The following is a 16,406-nucleotide window of genomic DNA, read 5'->3' as shown; positions in this document are numbered from 1 at the left end:
TACCAGTTTGCTTGTCACAAATTGCGCCGAGAATCGATAAATTGTGGTGCGAAAAGCAGCCTCATCCTTTACATTAATGCAGTACCGGTAATGTGGTTTATGATGTAAATCAGTGAATAAAACGTTTTCCCTCCTTGTTGGTTAGGCCCTGAGATTAATACAGTAATACAGTGATATGAGCAAATGGGGGTCCGTCAAAAATAGGATTCAAAAACAGGGGTCAGCCTCAGCGGCCCAAAAAATTTAGGAAACCCTGGTCTACAGTACTAAGAACATGCTGGAATGAAAATGTTCTATCTGAAGATAATCCTAGAATACCGGTATAGGTACCGTACCGCACTGATCTAGTACGGTACGGTACTATGGCAACAAACAGCTGGCTGAGCGCTAGTTCACTGAGCTTTTTATGTTACTACTGCACTGCGGGCCGTTATAATTTTATACTGCCAGCAAATACGGTACCAAACTGAATAAATTATCCAAATTTACTAATACCGGTAGGTATGCCTGCCGCCTTGAGACAGAACTAGAATACAGGTACGGTACCGTAGTCCATAGGTTCTCAAAGTGCTCCGTACGGAGCCCCGGGGCTCCGCGAGAGAAACCCAGGGGCTCCGCGAACTCTTCAAAATACTTTTTTTTTTTTTTTTCGTGCCAAATAAATTCCAATGCCAAACGGAATTTTCGTATTAATATTTTGGTATCAAATCATTTTATTATAAATATATAAATAGATATTTTTTTGTTTCCATGTTTTTGTTTATCATTTTTTAATTTAATCCCATTTCCCCCATACATATGAATAGTAAAAATCAAAATAAAGACAAAATTCATACCATTACCATGATGTCATTAATTTAATATAATCCAATATATGTCCAAAAAAGTTGAGTTAATCTACATGTAATCCACTCATCAGTTGGTTGAATATAATTTTAATTTACAGGTAATCAGTTTTTATTTTAATTTTTTAGTTAGCATGAAAAATACAAGAATACAAAAATTAGACAGAGAATATGGAAAAATCCACGCTTTCATATTGGGTTTTTCCCATTCGCCATCTATGTTTCATAGTCGATACATCTTCCTCTTATGAAAATGATGTACAGATAACATACTTTCAATAATTTTCAGAGTATGGTGTTGCATATAAACTTACATCATGATTGACCTATGTAAAAGATCATCCATGTGCTCATATAACAATAATTCATTTCTTTCGCTTTCTTTTAGTAAATTTAAAATCCCTACCAGTTTACACTTGAAAATTGAACGCATACTACTTTTCATTTTATCTATTTCATCATATTTTACTGAATTTCGATATTCCCAAATTGTTGATTTTCCGCATAATATTGCGATTAATTTTGATTTGCATTCCGAATCGTTTGCTATAATAGTATTTTGATTAATATCTATGCAACACCATTGCCAAAAATCAATAGACCAGTCACATTCTAAAAATAAATGACACACAGTTTCTTCAACATAATTTTCGCATAAGACACACATTCCTGGTTCATCAATGAACCAGTGTTTTATTTTGTCTCCAGTGGGCAACCCATTATGAATTAACTTCCAACATAACTCTTTATACTTGTTTCCAATATTTATTTTCCATATTTTATTCCAATTAATTGCCTTAGTTAGGTGAAATTTATTAAAGATGTATTCCTTATGGTTTTTCAAAAATGTATCATTTTTCTTACTTTGTAAAATCCTATAAATTTGATTAGTGGTCAAGTCTTTCGACCCATTGTACCTATCAATTAATATTCTTGTTTGACCAAATTCCCTATTCCTTGATAAAATCTCTCTCCATTCTATTGGAAGTGCTTCCCATATTTGCCGTAATTCATTTTTGCACTTATTTATCAAGCAGTTTTTTCTTAAAGTACTTATTGCAGAGTTTTCTAGCTGGGGGTACACTCTTTTGGAAATATCATATATTGTTTTGCCAAAGATATCACTAACAGTAATTATTTTTGCCTGAACCCAATTTGATTTAGCAGTTATTTCAATATTATTTCTATCTAATATTAGAGGATTGTGCCAAATTATTTCCTGTGATATTTCTGCTATATTTTGTGGTTGATTCCATTTTAAGCCAATTTGTTTGTATGAGTTGATTATACTAGTATAAAATTTCGGTATATGTATATTGGTTTCCAATTTAAAGTTCAAATACAAGCATTCTAAGTTACCTTTCGATAATACATCAAAATAGTTATTTACAAAATACTTTGCTCTCTGAGACCATGGATTATTACAACCTTCAAGCAATTTTAACACCCATTTTACCTGTAAAGCTTTAATTTGATTCCTAATGTTCATCATTTTCACCCCTCCTTCGAAAAATTCGCTACAGCTGATATTTCTATTAATCATTTGTGCTTCTTCAAAATACTGACTCAAAATTTTGTAACTGTTCAAAGAAGCAATAACAGCATTGATAAAATCTGACAACAATATAGCCTCGAAATATGGAAAGAGGCGGAATTAAAAAATGACATTATTTATAAGCAGGAGCGCAGCCAGGATTCTTAAGAGGCAGGTGGTTCAAAATTGGAATCGGAAATTTCCGCGCAACATTCTTCGCGATTAAAAAAACGGATAACGAGATTTCTGTTGCGTAAAATATTCAATCCATGACCGATGCGAGCATTTAACGTGTCTCATCGTTACTCACGTTTGGTTCGAGATTACTATTAGGATTACTAAAATGAAAATACTATTCTAAAATAACATAAAATATGTGATAAACTGCCAACTATAAATAAATTGGAGTCGTATTTTTGCGATCTTGGGATTTGTCAAACTTGATTTGTTCTTTTGTACTTGAGATTATTTTTAAGCAAGATATCGCCGTTTAAAAAATCACAATATTTGGGCAAAATACGAACAATTGAAATTTATTTTATTGCATTCGGCTCTGCCGGTAGTTTCAGAATGAAAAAAGGTACATCGCGGATCGCGCTCACAATTGACTGTGTTTCGATTTCGCAGTTACTACGACGAAAACCTAACATAACACCAAATTTTATGATTTACAATGTCTATAAAAGCGTTTTCAATCTGAGGTGAGTCTGCTGAAAACGATCGTGTGATCTTCCATTTTAAGTTTCAGTTTTAATATTTTAGAAGGCGTTTTTCGATTAAGAAATTTGAGTTGCGGATTTACCTCTTTATTAATTATTATTTTTAGCCTTTCATCGCCGATGACTATAATATGGTAACATGTTTTTCACATTAAACTCATACTTCCCCACGAGAACAAAAAGCAAGTAAAATTTTAACATTTATTTTGGGGCTCCGCGAATAATATTCAACCTTTCAAGGGCTCCGCAACACCAAAAGTTTGAGGTAGTCTACTTGTCTACAGCGGTGTTTCTCACCTGCTGAACTGGTGGATCGCGACCACATAATGGGTGGAAGAAAAAACATTCTGGACCGCTGGTTTTTTTTTAACGGAAACTCAAAAAATAACGACTGTATATTTTATAGCAAATTTAATTTTTGGTATCGAAGTGTCACTCAGTAGTAATTCTGATTAAAATTTAGATGAAAAATGATATGGTATTTCAAAGATGCAGACAAAGCCTAGAGCCGACATCGCTATTTAAAAAATATCTTCCCCGACACTCGACCGCAGAAAAATGGTTTACTGGTTTCCTTGCAAAATTTTGGATGCTCATTTTGATAGTGACTTGATTGGACAAGTTGATTGCACGTTTGATTTATTAAACCGATTAAACGTATGTTAAAATGGCTTCCGCTTAGCACAACGGCTTAGCATGACTATTTTGCCCATCACTACCGGTATCGTGCATCGCCAAAAAGGGTACCGAAGGGCGGATTTACTACCGTATTATGCAGGGTAGACTGGCTATAGGGGTGGTCCAAGGTTGTTGGTCTCGCGCGCACACTATTATTTTTGTATTGTTCGCGGGCCACAATAGTGCCAAAAATAGGTAAACAGTGCAATACAACACAAACACTTTTATTGTTCAAACACATTGATCATTATTCGTCATTCATTAAGCTAAAAACGCACTAAAACGTGCAAAAATCTTACTAAAAATATATTCAGTGTAAGATTTTAACTCTCCATAACGGAGAAAATGACGTTTTAGTTTGTCACCGACCCAACTTGCAGACATATCAAGCAAGCATTGTGGTATTTACCATATCCAGTCAAAAATCTGTCTGAATAGGTCAGCTTTCTTTTCAAACATACGTTTCCAAAATAACTTATTAATAACTGCGGATTGATTGATAACTGAATTTTACAAACTTGAGATACGGGAAGGTAATTACTATATTTTCTGATATATAGCAGCATTTTTGTAATACTGTTTAGGCACCCAGGAAATATATTGTTCGGCCATAACATCAATATTTAGTTATCAGGCATAGCCAACATTCGATATTTAGTGTTCGACGAAGCCTATATTGTTAGCATATATTCTCGACCAAAAGATAGAAATCCAGTAACAGTTTAGACTAGTCAAGCACATTATTCAACTTAACCATGACACTAACCAATTCGGTAAAATCAGTGAAGTAACAATATGTCGAAAGGTTTTTCTGATTATTTTTATGACGAAACAACACCAAATAAGATTTTTTGTTTACCCTCTCGCAAATGCGACGCGGGCCACAGATAATGTGGCCTGGGTTTGGACCAACCTGGCCTAGCATATGAGGGCTGGACACTCAACTTTGAACGATCTGGTTAGTCGCTGAACTATCGTATTACTCTTTTTTATAAATTAATAGTAAAGGATTGTTCCACAATATAGCAACTTCGAACTTATATACTGTAATTGATGTCTGTTTAATTATTTTTTATCAGATTAATAAATCTTGTCTCAAACAATGTTATAAACATTAAATACGGTATAGTCGAAAAAAATGAAGTTATCCTAATTTATTTATCAGTAAATAGACAATCCCCCTCCACATCTCGCGACTAGAAACGGGTATTACAGTATTATGATTGTTGTTAATGATTTCCTGGTGTCATGGCGTTTTAATACAGCCTTGAGTGATCACAAATAAATGATCACAAATGATGTAACCTAGGACCGCTCGTCGTCTGAATCCGGCCCTGTGATACGCTAATTCGTCACATCTTAGACCAGGGGTGGGCAATTTACATCCCGCGGGTCGGACCAGGCCCTCGAAATGTTTTATCCGGCGTGCGTGTTTCTATTGAAAATACGACTGTAATTTTTATGGATATATATTTGCGTTGAAAATATCGATGGAAATAACAAATCGTTGGCCAAAATAAATACCGTACTGCAACAAATGTTTTTCCTTCTTTCTGGTACACCAATGTCAGTACTTAAACTCAATTATTCCGCCTATACTGGTGTCATCTCCCAATGTTATTTATTGCATCTCCTGCAGGCCGCAGCAAATACCTATTGCTTTTTTACATCAGTGAAAGCAGCGAGCGATTGTTATCGAAGCCAGTTATTTGCAAATAAACTGTTTTTTATTCATAGTATCATATTGAGTTTTAAACCTCCGGCTCGGGAACCAAGTCTATTGTCTGTAAGTGGCCCACTTAGGAAAGTAATCGCCCACCCCCTACCTGTGGCTTAGACCGACCTATTCGGAGAGAGCACATTGAAACACGCGTAGCCTATATTATCACCGACAAATTATTGCACCCGTGAATGTTAATAAATATATATATTGAAAGTCGGGATCGTTCAAAATTGCCAGTAGTCTTGGTTAATAAGTTTCATGTTTATAGATATTATATGTTGAAGCAGTCTGTCCATAACTATGTTAGTCGTTGGTCTACGAGGAATTGTTTTCTAGCAAATCATATGACAAAATCTCTGTAGAAATCGCCCTCAAGATGTTTCCGAGAAACGCAAGTTTGTTATTCCTTACTTACAGTTTACACTAAGTGATGAGCAAAACAAAATATTTTCCTACTATTCTATAATATTCAAATCCAAAATACGGAATACTATTCTATTTTTATTTTCCTAGTCCAGTAAAAAAAGAATAACTTATTACCATGATTTTCTTGCCTTTTGTAGTCACGAAATGTACATATATATGAATCGTTTTGTTATTATGTTTTTGTTGGACACGTCAGTGTAGGATACATAACGATCGTTTCAATATTATTATGTTGTTGTTCTTGTTAGTCTTCTCTTTCGTCATGATGAAATCGCTTTTCTCTTCGAATACTGGACCAATTGCTTTGAAATTTTCAGTAGTTGAGTCTACAGAAATTTTTGAAATAAGTAAAAATAATAGCCCTCTGGCAAAAAAAATCAATCTTTAAAGAGATTCTTTTTTTATGTGTCAGAATAAAAAATAGTGACACCTTGTGGCGTGTTCATATATTTGAGCACAGCTCTCTTGTTTTTCTTCTTATCGTTATGAAAAAAAATCCTATTATGATAAGCACTGGACCAATTGCTTTGAAATTTTATATATTTTACGCTAGAAAGCTATCACTTTTATTATTTTAACACTTCTATGGACTCTATGGGATCCGTTTTCTGTATGCGATAACGTCATCAAAAATTGAGCAAATCAAATTTTTGGCGATTCCGATTTCTTGTTAGTCGTGAAGATTGCCGTACCCATAGTCTGCTGTGAAAGATTGCATACCCGTGATCCTTCGTTTTGCCTTTCGTGTCCCATCGGTTAATTAAAAAAGCTACTTTTTTGAAATATCAGTATCTTTTTTTCAGAATACAAGAGAGCAATGCTCAAATGTATGGACACGTTGCGCCACCTAATGGCAATAATTTTGATGACGTCATAGCAGTATTTTTAACCAGTGAAAATTTTAAAGCAATTGGTCCAGTAATCAAAGAGAAAAGCGATTTCTTCAAAACGTGTCAAAGAACAACATAACAACAAAACGATCGTTATGTCCACTAAACGTGTCCAATAAATATCATGAGCATACCATTTTCCTTCCCCAACAAAGGTATATGCTGGCCACTTGACTAAACGTTTGACTTTATTTCACACCAAACATGCTTGTGTTTGTGTCGTAATATAAAGGTGTAAGTAATATTTTTCTCTACAGTATTCGCGGGTATGAAATGCAATTCATATGGTATTTTGCAGACGGAAGCTTTTCTTTACCGTATACTGCGTATCGCTAGACAACGCGTTTTGTACGATCCCAAACTCTCCGCACATATCGATTCCGAAATATCCATGGGCTCCTGCTCCCGTGTTTACATATATTTTTTCCTGACAACTGTGACGCCACCAGAAATCATTTGAAAGTGAAGGACTCTGGCTCGATTATTAAAAATTCGCAAATGTTAGATCGTGAAATTTGGTTATTTCCATAAATATAATATCTGCCGATAACAATTAATTATTAGCATGTCGTAATCTCGATAGTAAAGCTGAACAACGCAGAGGACAACAACGGTCTGGTCCACTTCCTCGCCTCACGAATGGGTGTTTCCTTTCCGGGAATCTTCATTATCTCCAATTCGTTATTCTGAATTGTACATCCCTACTTACACCAAGCCTAGTTACCAATGAACAGGAATAGAATAGCCATATAAAGATTTGATACAACTTCTCACATTTTGAAAAGAACACGGAAGACCAATCTCTCGCGATTAATATAATTTTAATTCTCCACCATAACATTGAACCTCACACTATTTCAGTAACTGCAAGAGAGCACAAATACAGTAAAAAATGTACTTGGCTCTGCTCATTACTGAGGTAACCCAAATAAGCAATTGTAAGAAAAAATCAGATTATGAATTTTTGTAAATGATCCATCTCCAACAGGCTGTACCAAAGAGTCCACATCGATCACAGCAAACTGAAACGACCACCTGAAGTCTATGTTAAAGCACAAAAATGGTTTACTGTTCTCATTACACTGTAGATCACGTCATCCAGTCAAGTATTACATTACCCATGGCATGCAGATCACTTTTCATGATGTTGATTTATCTGCCACAGTGCCTATTGTGAGGCCACGCTTGATTCTTTTCAGTTGTGGGTAAGATCAGCTCTCCGTTCGTCCAGTCTGGGAAAGCTAAAGGATAAATTCTTTTTACTCACAAGCCTTAACAAAAGTAAGAAACTAATAAAACTTACATGTTTAACAACATCTACCCAATTCCAACCTCTGGCGCGTTCACCACTTGCATCTGTAATGAAAAAGGCAGTTGTTGCATTGTTGGCAAACATTGCAATCTTTATGGGCAAAATAACTTTCATGCATATTCAAACTACAATGCTCAAAGAAGAGTTTCACCGGGGAATATGTGACTAAGTACATAATAACTTCATGTTCTATCATAGCACAGCACCACATATTATATATATATGAGAAGAGTAGGCTATATGATAATGATGCATAAATCAAGCAATTGTTTATGATTTGACTTGATCAGAAGTTATCATAAAAACGAAGTAGCTGGAAAAATAATGCAAAACTATTCAAACACAAGAACTTTACAGAGCTTTTCATACTTAATCTGTCTGCTAATTTCCGCTTCTGTGCTTTGGTCAATTGTTCTTTCTTCTCTTTTTTCTTAGAAACTGCATTTTCACCGCTATTCCTTATGCCTTCTTCCTGTAAAACGTAAGTACCATAGTTGTGTAATCTTCAAAAATAGATTTATCAATATTGCATTAGTGCATTTGCAGTGATGAATTAACTAACCTATTGCGAAAAGTTACAAAACTACTACTGGTATGTTGTAATTCGGAGTGAAATTATAGAAGCAGACTCATGCAAAAAAAATTTTTGATCTCTCATTGGTCACCTAAAAGTAGGATTGAATGCCTTCAATCTTAAAATGCTACTCATCAACCAAACTCACCCTAGTTACAACTTCACGCTGTTCCGCCATTAACAATTCTGCATTTTCTTTTGCCCAGTCTATAATTGTGTATGTGGCTGCTTCCCCGATCAAAAGTTCAGCTTGTTCGGTAGCAGACTCCATGATACTTTGTTTGACATCCTCAGTTCTGTGTGCAAAATATTTAAACAAATCTCTGAACTGAAAATAAGTCTTCCTGGATGTACGTATATAAATTTTAATGATCTACAAATGACTACAGTCACCCTAGGTTCGCAAGATAATTACCTTTTGAAAGCTCTCATAATCAGGAAAATAATAATTTTTTTAAAAACCTTAATTTGGTTCAAATCTTTTTAAAAACACTTCATTTCTGATTTACTAATAAACATGAAACACATACATATGTTTGTTGTAGAAAGAATCCATATTTATATCTGGTTTGATTTGTGGATATTGTTCAGGCCATTTTATGGTGATCAGAAATGATTTCATTGACCCATCCTCTCCCACCTAAAATGAGGAAAAGTGAAGATTAATCGTAAACTACATTGAACAGCACCAGTAACGGCATGTTATCCAGCTTTGCATTTTCGGGGAGGGGGTGTTTCACATTTATTATTTGTGATGAAATAAAACTATTTGTAACTTATAAAAATGTGTTATGTATTTGACTGTATTTGAAGGAAAATCACCGACCAGCACTTTTGATAGCAAAGGTTAAGATGACTGTTAAAATCACATACAGCATGTTCTGAAATCTAAATCAATTATAATACATTTAACAGCACTAACTGGGTAATATTGACTGGAGATTGGTTGATGGTGGTGAAAATGTCAATCGAATTGAAGTCAAACATCAAGTCTAATCTGGCTAGTTGAAAAATTATATAAACTTGGTCAAGTTGACGAGTTGCAAATTTTATTATTACGTACGGTATATGCCATATGAAAAATTCCAACAAATTGAGGACAAACCTTGTATTGAAATTCGGTATCACTGATTTGTGTAAATGCTTCATCTCCCTCAAATATCGAGTTTAAAACTTCTACTTCTTCCTATCAGATAAATAAAAAAATAATACGGCATTGAATAGAATACCTAAAACAATACAGACTTGTGTCTGTAGCAATGTGATTAACAGCCTTTTTCAAAATTTTGAGTTCAATAAAATATGAAATACCGTATATGCTCGTTTTACCGCCCGATCTTGACTAAGGGCCCGTTTGAATAGCCTCCCGTGTGAACAGAACATAAAAATAAATAAGGGCCGGTGCTTGAATACCCGCCTGATATGAAAGCTGATTTTTCAGTGGTAGATAACAATAGGAAATAAGAAGCGCTTTTGAAACAATGCTGTTGAATTTTAAGCGCCGGTAGATAACACTCCCGCCTTAGGCGTCAAAGTACATAACAGATAGATAGCATTGATTACATAACACCATGGTTCTAAAACTGGGCGTCGCGACGCCCAAGTGCGTCGATTCAATATTGATAGGACGTCGCAAAACTTTTCTTATTATTCTTGTTTAAATCATACTTTAGAACTGAAAATAACAATATATTAATTATTGTAATGATCGAAAATAACAAGCGCCCGTGCTTGAATAAGGGCCGGTTTGAATAAGTTAGTGGGTTGGTTGAAAAAAATATGGGCCCGGGCTACAAAACGAGCAAATACGGTATATCAACTTTAGTCCTGCAATGGTATGGAGATCAGCTGGCACTGTTTGAATAACGGAAAGAAATTCAAAATGCAGATATAAATATGCATGAGTGCCATTATGCTGAGTGTCTGGGACACTCTTGTCATTGCACCTCTGGTTACCCTTCACACCCTTACAGGCTTGAATTACTTAGGGGGATAACTTTGTGCGAGAGTACTGATAGACAACACACAGTCACGACGTGGTTCATGTAACTGCTGGTCAGGGGTTTACAGACTTTCGCCCCTTCGGCTTTTCTTATCACTAGATGCATAAGACTGCAACTTGAGTTAGGTCTTGTACTTTCGATCGCCTTGAAGAGTTGTTCAAAATGTATAAATTCATGTAATATTGCATTAATATTTATGGATTTATCTCAAGAAACTAAATCATCACTCAAAGCGTCCTGTGGTCGGGAAAATCTATATATTCAGGTCAGGTATGCTGCTTCCTCCAACAACAAGCCCAGGGTCTGGTATAGTTTAGTACCACATGTACTTGTAGTTGGCTTGGCTCAACAATTTTTGCATATGTCAATCCTAACCCCCACCTAACTACGTCACCGAAAAATTATGTCATTTCGACGTCACAGTGGTGTAATAAGGCCCACCAAAGTATGCGGATGGTCGTCCGAAACACGCAGACGATCACCCAAAATCGAGCAAGCTATTTCTCTCGTTTTCTCGCCACAACGATCATGATAGGAGAGAGATCGCCGGCGTTAGCGAGTTCTGTATCGGCGGCGCATATTCATTTCGGGCGATCTTAATTATACTTTGGCAAGCCCTATGACGTGATGGTGACGTCGTAGTGTCGTAATTTTTGGATGGCATAGTCAGGTGGGGGTTAGGAATAACATATGCAAAATTGTTTATACTACGCCCACTGGAAGTACCGTACTTGTGGTACTAAACTATACTAGACCCAGAGCCCATGCATCTACAACGAAAAACTAGTTATGATACCTATTTTCATACAGCCATACCGGTACCCGAATGGACAAGAAACAGAGCAAAAAGCCTTGTTTGCCATATACCTGTATAACCAGTAGAACTGTAGTGTAAACTATGATTACTGGATTAAGCTGTTTTATCAGCTTTCCATTTCCCCGGGATATATGGGAATAATCTCTAAATCTTACCCCAGCATCCTGAATAAAATATAACATCTGTACAGCATAAACACAATTTCAGGCAGCCTGCATAGAATTTCAAACAGTACACCAGTGGTTCCCAACCTTTTCTTTCGAGCGACCCAAACTTTTGTAAAAATAAATTTCTAAAATATCGCAACCCTGGATATGCTCAAATATCATAATACTAAACAGTATGCTTCTGGGCCGCAAAAACAAATTAATTATACAAAAAAACAATTATTTTTACATAAGTTAACATTTATTCCCCTATTTCAACATTATTTGATACCGGTACTGCAGTACTGCTATATAATACTGTAATATACTGAATATTATATTCAATTACTACCGGTATTAACAATACTTCAATACAAAATTAACGATAAAATTTCCTAGGAAATAAAATCAACAAAGTTAGGATAAATGGATCGGAATACACTCACTTGCTGTTCCGAGAGTTCCATGGCAGATGAAGGCTCACTTCTAACAACAGCCCGGACAACACTAAAAGGCTGAAGGAAGAAACGGATGAAGTGGAGGGAAAACGGAAGTTGAAGTGTTCCCAAAGGTGAAAAATTAAAAAACACTAAAAGGCTGAACACTAAAAGGAAGAAGTGGATGAAATTTCTTCCGACGGGTAGTTAGGTGGCTGAAGTCACTAAAAAGCTGAACAGTAAAAGGAAGAGGTGGATGAAATATTTTCCGACGAATAATGAGGTGGTTGAAGTCACTAAAAAGCTGAACAATAAAAGGAAGAAGTGGATGAAATTTCTTCCGACGAATAATGAGGTGGTTGAAGTCACTAAAAAGCTGAACACTAAAAAGAAGAAGTGGATGAAATTTCTTCCGACGAATAATGAGGTGGTTGAAGTCACTAAAAAGCTGAACACTAAAAGGAAGAAGTGGATGAAATTTCTTCCGACGGGTAGTTAGGTGGCTGAAGTCACTAAAAAGCTGAACACTAAAAGGAAGAGGTGGATGAAATATTTTCCGACGAATAATGAGGGGGTTGAAGTCACTAAAAAGCTGAACACTAAAAGGAAAAAGTGGATGAAATTTCTTCCGACGAATAATGAGGTGGTTGAAGTCACTAAAAAGCTGAACACTAAAAGGAAGAAGTGGATGAAATTTTTTCCGACGAATAATAAGGTGATTGACGTCACTAAAAAGCTGAACACTAAAAGGAAGAAGTGGATGAAATTTTTTCCGACGAATAATGAGGTGGTCGAAGTCACTGCGTGAATTCACGATTGCGTGAATAAAGAATGTTGATTTAAAATCTGAAATAAAGGCATTTCTACGTTGTCGTTTGGCAGCACTCTTGAACGATATTTTACATACGCGACCTGATACCAAAAAAATTGTAAACAATTTTGTGCCCAAGTGCTTTTCGTATCTAGTAGAAGGGAAGACGCTAATTATAATCAATCACCTCAAGTCACCATTTATTTTACAACAAATCAATACCCCGACCAATATCATAGCTAATATCGTTACCGGGAAATTCATAATTTTATTTACGGAATTTGCAAATTCAACACTCCAAAAAAAACGTCTTTGTAACTCTTAATTTCCGAAAATGATTTTCTATTCGGGTCATGCATGCGGAGGCTAATAACATCTTTAAAATCTGGTAACTTTATTTTAGATATCTTATTTGGGTTGACGTTTCTACATTTACGGACTAGTGTCGGCACGCTTTTTGCATAATAACAGTGGAAGCCGAGGGTGAATTCTCGCGTAATCCAAGCGATCGATTTACCGGCGTGAATTCCGTGCCCAAGCAAAGCGGTACAGATTATGTGGTATTGTACATACGAATAGTAAAATGGCATTCGAATATTTTAATATTGTATTCGCTATTCGAATATTTTGCACAGCCCTAGACCGGCCATGCTTAAAAACTCATTTCGCAAAGATAGGTAGTGGAAAATGATAGCAAGATTGGAAGCGGTTGTGAACCGCGCTTTGGGAAATTTATATAAATCCATCGGACGGTTAAATATCAGTTATGACGTCATAATACTGCAAAAAAGCAATTTTCTGCGGAACACCCGGAGGTCTCTCGCGGAACACCGGTGTTCCGCGGAACACCGGTTGAAAATCAATGATCTATAGCAGTGGCCGGCAACCTTTTTTCAGTAACGGACCGGTAAAGCCTGACCAAAATTTTGGCGGACCACCTTTATACAAACGAACTAATCTAATGTAATAAATAATATGCGTTAGAAAATGGATGTTGACAATACATTCAAAAACGAAGGTGATACTATTCACGTAACGTATTTCTTACGTTAAACCCACTTCGATCTTTCGTTTTTGTAATTGCCATTTTAAAAACCCAACCTCACATGAAGATAACAATGGCATTGTACGTTTTCATGTCACCTTTCTGCGGACCGGTAGTGACCTTTCCGCAGACCGGCGATGGGCCGCGGCCCGGTGGTTGCCGACTACTGATCTATAGTATATGAAGGAATTTGCATACAATAAACAATGGAATAACTGTTATCTACAACATGACTATATTACCATGCATTTCATGTTTGCAGATTACTGCGATATATTTTTATATACCATGAGTTACGTTATCAGAATTAAATTAATACGGCAAGCATTTAAAATAGTGCTATCGGTCATAGATTTGAACATTTTGCGCAACACAAAATCATCCTAGTAAAAGTCCATACTTTTAAATACCAACCATTATCCAAATTATTTGCCAAAAAGCGGGATAAAGTATAAATTATATTTCTGACTTGCGACAATTTTTTCGTGAGTACGTAAATACGAATGGATTTTTTTATATTCGGGCACTTCAATGTCCGCATATATATCTTTTATTATTTTATAAATACGAAAATATGTATCAAGAATTAATTATAATCGGGCAGTTTACCACACATTTTAAGTCCATGGATCGCCGTTGTATTTTGTAAATACGAAAATAGGAATCAAAAATTAATAATAATTGCCGTGATAATTGCCGTGATTAATAATAGATTGCCGTGATATTGTGCCCGAATATAACTTATTTTTGATTCCGTATTTCATTCCTTGAACTTAATATCTGTTTTTATAAATTTTGCAAGCAGTTCACGCACGAAGACTTTGAATAATGATGTATTAGTCAAATCGAAGTCCTGTTAGACCACTGGTTCTCAACCAATGGGCCATGGGCCACTGGTAAGCCTCAGAGGCATTTTGAGGTGGGCCACAAACATATTATAAATTACAAGGTTTGTTGATCTAGAACAGCTAGATATGAAAATATATATATATTAATTTGTTTGCACATTACATCAAAATTAAAAAGAATATAACGAGAATGTCATGGCCTTCAATTCGCCAGGCTCGAACTGAGCATAACATATAAAAAATTAACAAAAACGAATCCACGAGGACATTGTCTCATAAATACGAACTTAGTGACTTCAACCACCTCATTATTCGTCGGAAGAAATTTCATCCACTTCTTCTTTTTAGTGTTCAGCTTTTTAGTGACTTCAACCACCTCATTATTCGTCGGAAGAAATTTCATCCACTTCTTCCTTTTAGTGTTCAGCTTTTTAGTGACTTCAACCACCTCATTATTCGTCGGAAGAAATTTCATCCACTTCTTTTTAGTGTTCAGCTTTTTAGTGACTTCAACCACCTCATTATTCGTCGGAAGAAATTTCATCCACTTCTTCCTTTTAGTGTTCAGCTTTTTAGTGACTTCAACCACCTCATTATTCGTCGGAAGAAATTTCATCCACTTCTTCCTTTTAGTGTTCAGTATTTTAGTGACTTCAGCCACCTAACTACCCGTCGGAAGAAATTTCATCCACTTCTTCCTTTTAGTGTTCAGCCTTTTAGTGTTTTTTAATTTTTCACCTTTGGGAACACTTCAACTTCCGTTTTCCCTCCACTTCATCCGTTTCTTCCTTCAGCCTTTTAGTGTTGTCCCAACAGCCCCTAAACTAAAGCAAGTGCGGTACACAGACTCTCGCAGATTATAAGAGTGTGCTTCTCTCTCATTTCTAAGGCTCTCTCGTTTTGACGGTAGACTTTCAACTTTTCCGTGGCACGTAATGCGTTTCTTATGGTATTTGACCGTAGTAGTATATATTTACGATTTCACAGAACTCAATTATTTGCGTCGATTTTTCTTGCATATTCGCCTAATGTTGATTCGTTTCTTATTGAGTATGAAACGCTAATAGATCCCAGCCCACCATACCGTGCTAATTTTGACTTTTTTCTCATGTTGCGTGAGTCGTGGATGAATAATATGGCAATGTGTCAGTCAAAAGCGAACATTCACGACTATAAAACATCACCCAAGGTGGCTTATCGAAATTGCTTTCCATTTACATATATTTGGCCATATTTTATCGGCTGGCTGTATATTTTGCGTGGCGATCTCAATATCATAACGTGGACTCCGTAGTAGGCTACCTGACAAAGTGACTATAATTATAGTCACTTTGGTACCTGAGCTATGCATGTAAATAGAACTAGAGTGCGATTCGCTCTCGTTTTGCGAGACCAACTGAAGACTTTTGGTGAAATCCTTCCCGTGGAGGTTATTGCGTTTTACGAGATCAGTAAAAAACAATTGTTTCCACTTATATCTATTGTGTAATCGCCCAAACCAACACGTTTTTTCAAGTACGAGCTCCAAATCAGGCTCAACATTCCTAACTTGAATATATATAATTATATTTGAATATCTACAAAGTGTCGCAAGTACC

General features: G+C 35.9%; 1 protein-coding gene across 2 annotated transcripts; it reads right to left on the bottom strand.

Annotated features, from left to right (window-relative positions):
- Positions 1 to 7,619: 7,619 nt before the first annotated feature.
- On the bottom strand, positions 7,620 to 15,725 carry LOC120346241 (RWD domain-containing protein 4-like). Of its 2 annotated transcripts, XM_039415950.2 has the most exons (8): positions 15,628 to 15,725; positions 12,114 to 12,166; positions 9,807 to 9,887; positions 9,232 to 9,341; positions 8,850 to 8,997; positions 8,497 to 8,599; positions 8,119 to 8,171; positions 7,620 to 8,056 (listed from the first exon to the last, which is right to left on the bottom strand). In XM_039415950.2, the coding sequence occupies exons 2-8, from the start codon at positions 12,132 to 12,134 to the stop codon at positions 8,027 to 8,029; spliced, it is 546 nt and encodes a 181-aa protein (XP_039271884.1). In that variant the 5' UTR covers positions 12,135 to 12,166; positions 15,628 to 15,725; the 3' UTR covers positions 7,620 to 8,026. The 2 variants fall into 2 exon arrangements, with proteins under 2 accessions (XP_039271884.1, XP_039271883.1); XM_039415949.2 differs by lacking the exons at positions 12,114 to 12,166; positions 15,628 to 15,725 and adding an exon at positions 11,677 to 11,976.
- Positions 15,726 to 16,406: the final 681 nt, after the last annotated feature.

The sequence above is a fragment of the Styela clava genome, chromosome 8, assembly GCF_964204865.1.
Source record: "Styela clava chromosome 8, kaStyClav1.hap1.2, whole genome shotgun sequence".
NCBI lineage: Eukaryota > Metazoa > Chordata > Ascidiacea > Stolidobranchia > Styelidae > Styela > Styela clava.
The sequence above is the reverse complement of the archived record's forward strand: the minus strand, read 5'-3'. Positions and strand labels throughout refer to the sequence as shown.

Bases quoted from the DNA above. Each gene is read 5' to 3' on its own strand.
- LOC120346241 (XM_039415949.2), bottom strand. From the start codon at position 11,703: ATGTTATATTTTATTCAGGATGCTGGG. The intron at 9,888-11,676 runs GTAAGATTTAGA...TTTATCTGATAG, and splicing joins ATTTTATTCAGGATGCTGGG to GAAGAAGTAGAAGTTTTAAA. The intron at 9,342-9,806 runs GTTTGTCCTCAA...TCCTCATTTTAG, and splicing joins ATACCGAATTTCAATACAAG to GTGGGAGAGGATGGGTCAAT.